The sequence below is a fragment of the Rattus rattus genome, chromosome 6 (assembly GCF_011064425.1).
Source record: "Rattus rattus isolate New Zealand chromosome 6, Rrattus_CSIRO_v1, whole genome shotgun sequence".
Classification (NCBI taxonomy): Eukaryota; Metazoa; Chordata; class Mammalia; order Rodentia; family Muridae; genus Rattus; species Rattus rattus.
In genome coordinates this window covers 32,117,323-32,123,380 of record NC_046159.1, presented here as the reverse complement: position 1 = coordinate 32,123,380, position 6,058 = coordinate 32,117,323, and the positions used below count along the sequence as shown (strand labels likewise).

The following is a 6,058-nucleotide window of genomic DNA, read 5'->3' as shown; positions in this document are numbered from 1 at the left end:
GCATTCATTCTTCAGGGTCTAGAGAAACAGTGGCTGTGCGGTTCTAAACCTCCGGAGTCTTGGTGATCAGGTCAATCAGTGTCACTTATTTTTTCTGTCCACCTGTGGTCGAATTTGCGAAGCCCCCTATCGGTTCCTCCTTATCTGAGATCTGGTCTGTGGCTCTGCGTGCCTCCGGGTGAGCATGCAGTGGCAGTGGCGGAGGGCTGTCGTCTGGCTTCTGACCGGTACTTGGCCTCTTGCCAAGCTCAGGGCTCCGCCACGGATGCGGGGCGCGGCGGTGGAAGCTGGGCGGGGGAAGGTGCCCTGGGGATGCTGGTAGGCGGGCCCCTCAGCGGCTCCTCCCCCGTGCCCGCCTTCGCGTGCTCCCGCCACCCCCGCGGCCGCCGCCACCGCATCGAGCAGACTGGCCGCCGCCACCAAACTTTCCCCGGAGCTGGCTCGGGTGAGTCGGAGCGCAGCGCGGGCAGGGGGCGGGAACCCGGTGGCGGGCGGCTGGCGAGGATGCGCTCAGGCCCAGCTCTGAGGTCCTCGCCCCCGCAGGGCTGTAGGGACACTCCGCAGGTGGCCGCACGAGGTGGGCGCGCAGGATGCTCTGGCAAAGCGGGCGGCCTGGGCAGGGTAGCGGAGCTGTGGCTGCTGTGCCTGGACGCGCAAACACCTGTGGCTTCCCGGAGCTGGGGCCGGGCGCACCCGTTAGAGTCGGCCTCCCGACTTCGGGTCAGGGGGCCACCTCAGCGGCTCCCGGAGCTTCCTCGGGGTTTTTGGCTTTGATGCTAACTGTGGACAGATACCCTGGGTGGAGGTCCTATCTCCTTGCCAAGCTCCGGACATCTGACATCCACTATCTTTCAAATCCTTCTGAACCTCCAGGACGCAGGTATTACTAGTATACCCACTTTTCAGAGGAGGAAACTGAGGCTTGGGAAGGGAAAGTTGTCCCTTAGAGAAGAGCCTTGAACCTGAATTGGATGGCTCCAAGCTTCTTAGCTAGGTGGAACCCAAACCAGGTCTCTGGGTATGAGAAGCGACTGAACCAGTGCTCCTTCCTTTCCTAGCTGGCTGTAACATTTTTCCCCCTGAACCAAAAGGCTGTGGCCAGGGTGTGTTCTGGTGACGGAGATCCTTGAAGGCTCCCTTTTCCAGGAGAGCGTTAGGGGATAGCAAAATTCTGGAATTTACGCTGGGTTGCTCTGAAAGTTAGAATCTTGAACCAGAGCACAACTGTTCTTTACCGAAGCCACCTTTGAGGTGCTCGCTAGCTTGGGAGATGGAGATACAGGGTTGCTCCAGGCAGGGAAGCTGTCCTCCGACAGGGGGCTCCCACCTCCGGACGGAATGGAGCTGAGGGAACTGGAAGTATCCCTCCAGAAGATCCCCGGGCTGAGCGCTTGGAGAATGGATTCCTTATTGGGGGGTGGGGGGAGAGGGAGGGCGGGGCCGTGAACCCGGGTGAAGTATGTTACTGGAACAAGGAGAGAGTAGGTAGAGCTATGACAGGTCGAGTTTGAATGCTGCCCTCTTGGATGCCTGGAGGCCACCAGCAGCCCTTGAAGACAGAGAAAGAGCCCACCCGAGATGGTTTTGGATGGACATAGTTTATACAGCAGCCACGCAAGGCACCGCTATTGAGCAATAGGTAGGCACTCACAGAGGTTAAATAGATTGCTTAGAGTTGGCCAGCTGGTCCATGGTGGAGTGGATTGAGTACCAATCTTGCCTGTATCTTAGACTACCAGTGAAGCTCAAGTGGCAGATGGAACCTCGGGTCCTTCTGTGCTGTGGCTGACAGCGGTGGAGATAAACAATAGAGGGGTGCTAGGCAACAGGGTCCACAGCACCCCTGCTTTTGCCTCTAATAGGTCTCTTTGGGTGGGTGGCTGCTAGTGAGTGTCTTCTCTGCAGGAATCCCTGCTCCACCCATGTTGGTACCCTGCTGTGTCTCTGGGCTTGCTGGACCTTCCATTCAGGGCCACCTATCTGTCCCCAAAACATTGCTCCAGGGGAGGGCAGGGTTTGACTGATGCTGTTTTGAAATACGTCAAAAGATCTGCAAAACTAGGAGGTAGCTGGGTATTACCCATCTACAATTTCAGAACCGTGCTGCCTGCCAGTGTCCTAGCAGCCCCTCCCCCAGCACTGGGCAGTTCCAGGCCCCGGCCGTGAGCTGAGGATTGTGGGGAGGCATTTCCATGTGAACTTCTCTCCTGCCCACACTCCTCTCTACAGTCAAGGAGCACCTGGCAGAAGCACAGTGGCTTTTCCTCAGTACCAAGGCATGGCAGAGAGGTTGAGGGTTCATTTCTGGGTCCACTCACCATGGTGTCTCTTATGTGCCATAACTAGTTTCTACACTTATTTCTGTGTCCCCATGTTTTGATTGGAGATGTTCATGGTTCCTTCGTCCTGGGGGTTGGCGAGAGAATTCACTGTGTTCACATTGACACGGCACTGCAAAGGTATCCTGTAGTACACCGAAGTCCCATTGTTAGGGCAGCAGTTGTCCCTGTGACACTGGCAGACCCAGCTAGGCAAGCCTGTGAGCTCTTGCTGCTTTGGTTTCGTTTTGTGATGCTGGGAACCCAGTCGGGAGCTTTGTTCGTGCTGGACAAACACTTGACCACGGAGCTACATCTCCAGCCCCAAGCCTCCTGGCTTTCTTGGCTGTAAACTGGGGCAGATCTAGCTAGATGCTGTATATGGCAAACGTCTTCTTGCAGTTTCTAATTTTAACAGGTAGCAGACGACTCAGCCAGCCAGACTTGTGCCAGGTCCCAGGGAGCTCCAGACATTGCTGCCATTGTCACCGCTACCCAGACCTGTCTCCTTCCCCTGGCAGGTTCAGCTTTGTGCTCTTGTGTGGTATGGATCCGGGGCAGTCTTCAAACACGTTTTCTAAAAGGAAGTGGTCAGGTTAGAATGCATGTGTGGAGTCTTGGGTTGGAGGCAGAAGAAGTTGTTTCCTGTCTCCTGGATTTGAACTGTGTGGTCATTGCTTGGGTTCTCCAAGGAGCAAGAGTCTCTTGACAATCACGGGGTTAAAGGGCACATATGAGGTCTATTGGTTTATTTCACAAGGTCTGTCCACAGCTGTCCCAACAGAGGACTCCAGCCGCTGCCTCTGAGAGTATGCAGCTGGCTGTGGGGATGCTACGCGCCTTCTGAGCAAGGAGAGTGCATTCAGAGTTCTGCAGGCTCTCTCTCCCAGGGAAGCATAGTCAAGGTCGAAACTCATTTCTGTCCCTGAGAACTGAATACCGTGGACTCCAGTATCCGAATCTGTGAAATGGTCAGACATTACCAGTGTCTGTTTCTCAAGATCAGCTCAGATAGACAGGCAAAGAAAAGAGAGTGGGGTGGGGGACAACTGAGTGTATAAATGGCAAAGAATCACATGCAATTGTAAATAATTCTCATTAGCATTCAGGCTGGGCATTAGCTGTAATTGCTCCTGATCCAAGACGCTTTTTCTGAAAGCCGTACCTGGCAGAGGATCATTCAAGCCTCAGTCACCCGCTGCCCTCTCTTTCACAGTGATGCAGAGCATTGCTGAGTCTCGGGATGTAATTATAACAAAGCTTCTGTCTCTTACTTATAAGTGACTCACTTCTGCCATTAATGGTGGCAGAGGACTCAGCCACACACTCTTAGGGAACAATGCTGCTGATGCTGCTCAGGGCGGGGTGGGGGGCTGGGGTGCCTCGCCTCATTTCTACACTCATCAACCACTTGGTAATTCTCTGATGATCCTGCAGGAGAATCACATGGACTGAAACTAACAGCTCTCATTTGCTTGAATGGCAAAGGACCCTTGCACCTTGTTGCTGCTAGAAGAATGTGTGTTAGCAGCCACTGTATCGTTAAGGAGGACGGAGTGGGAGAGGGGGTGAAGGCAACTCCAGGGATAAGTTGAAAGGGTAGCCACTGGCATCTACTGGAGTTGAGTTTGGATGTGGGGGTCTGCCAGTTTGTCTGTGAGGTTTGAACGGGTTCCCAGCTAGAGGATGACTCTCGTAGATCAGGGACTGTGTCTGTCTTACAAAAGGCACTTATGGATGTGTAATGGAGAACCGAACCTTGGCTTTTCCTTCTGTAGAATGGAGTCAGATAGCACACACCTCTTTAGAGTTCTGTGAGAACTAATTGATGAAATGTTATGATCAGAGTAAAAGACTCAGTGATGCCTTTGGCAACAAAGATACAGACAGGGGAAGGACACTGTTGTCCAGTCTAGGAAATAGAATGTTATTCTCTTACTCACAGTCTACAAAGAAGCAATAGTACAAGTCAGAAGAATGTCCTGTGTTTAGACACCACACTACAAGTGTTTTAGTATCCATTTCCTCCTAACACTGAAGCAGGAATCCCTGTTCTTACTTTACAGGGGAGGAAACTGAGGTTCAAAAGGATTGATTGAACAGTGTGGACGCTTGTAGCTATTTTCTACAAACAGGATAAATACACACGAGAGTCTAAAAGCAACATGAGAGAGAACCTCAGGTCCTTCTGTACTGTGACTGACAGCGGTGGAGATAAACAATAGAGGGTTGCTAGGCAACAGGGCCCACAGCACCCCTGCTTCTGCCTCCAATAGGTCTTTTTGGGTGGGTTGTTGCCATTGAATAACTTCTTACAGGAATCCTTGCTCACCCCATGTAGATACCCTGCTGTGAGTCAGGGCTTTCTAGACCTTCCATCCAAGGCTACCAAGCTTCCCCCAGATCACTGCCCCTGATGGAAGCAGTTTTCTCTGATTTCCAAGTCCCAGGTGTTATTGTCAAGCTCTCTGTTGCCCTCTGGAGGGTGGAATGTGTAGTGTTACTCTTTCATGAACATTGTACCTCTTTTCACCATATTGTTTCTGTAGCCATTTTGTAAAAGCTCTGTAACTATTCTAAGAGAATAAATTCTTAATATAACCCCCCTCTGTCTCTCTCCATGTCTGTTTGTCTCTCTGTGTGTCTGTGTATCTGTGTCTGTCTGTCTCTCTCTCCCTCCCTCTTTCCCTTTCTCCCCACACCCCTCTTTTAGACAGGGTTTCTCTATGTATCTCTGCCTGTCCTGTAGCAACTCACTCTATAGACCAGGCTGGCCTCAACTCAGCAATCCACCTGCCTCTGCCTCCTGAGTACTGGGATTAAAGGCATATGCCTCCATCAGCCAGACTCTTAATTTTCTCTTGATGGATCAGTTCATCTTTTGTTAGACATATTCCCAGGTACTTGATAGCTTGTGGCTATTGTATCTGTTCAGTGTTTATATATTTTAAATTAAAGTTCTGTTGGTTTCTTTTTAGGGAAGTGCATTTTCATTTTGAAAAATTGATTTTGCAATCAGGAAAAACTGGCTAAACCTCTTACTAATTAAAAAGTGTCTTAGTAGATTCGTTAGAAAGTATGGGGTATACAATGAAAGGAGATACAAGGAGCAACTCCATCCCTTTCTTTCTAATTCTCTTCTTGTTCCTCCTAAGACCTCAGTGTGATGAATTAAAGAGTCCTATGAGCACTGTGCCTTTTTCCAGGCCTGTGTAGGAGCTGTTTTAATTTCCAGATTAAATATAGTTTGACTCTAGGTTTGTGGTGAATCTCTGTCAGGTTGAAGAAGTCCCTTACATTCCCAATGTCCAGTTTTCCTTTTCTCCTTAGTCATAAATGGAAGTAGACTTTTTATGGATGCTCTTCCTATATCAACCTGCATGACCATGTGATCCTTTCCCCCACCATTTTAACTTGATAAATGGCCTTGATTTTTGCTTCTTTGGCATAAATCTACCTCCCACCATCCTGCAGCTTCTCTGCAGCTGATCCTTTAGCATAGGATTGTAATGCAAGTTTGTGAGTGAAATTTCTGGTGATTTACATATTCAAGCGTATTTATCAGACTTCGGATGGTTTAACCTTCTTCTGTGATGGAAGCAGTTGCTGACTCAGGGAGCTGTTCTTCCTCGGGTGTTTGCTGGAGGTCACCAGTGGGTGGACACACGAGTGGAGGGTGGGAAAGAAAGCCAGCTCAGCCAAATCCCAGAGGAACTTTCCACCACTGAGAGGCTCTGACT

At 50.6% G+C, this 6,058-nt stretch overlaps 1 protein-coding gene across 1 annotated transcript in view; it reads left to right on the top strand.

The window, feature by feature from the left end:
• The first annotated feature begins 239 nt into the window (after positions 1-239).
• Hrh1 (histamine receptor H1) overlaps positions 240-6,058 on the top strand; it is an 86,335-nt gene continuing 80,516 nt past the window's right edge. Inside the window, exon 1 of the mRNA XM_032905893.1 lies at positions 240-445. Within this exon, the coding sequence (XP_032761784.1) occupies positions 313-445 (133 nt within the window). The 5' untranslated portion in view covers positions 240-312. The remainder of the gene's footprint in view (positions 446-6,058) is intronic.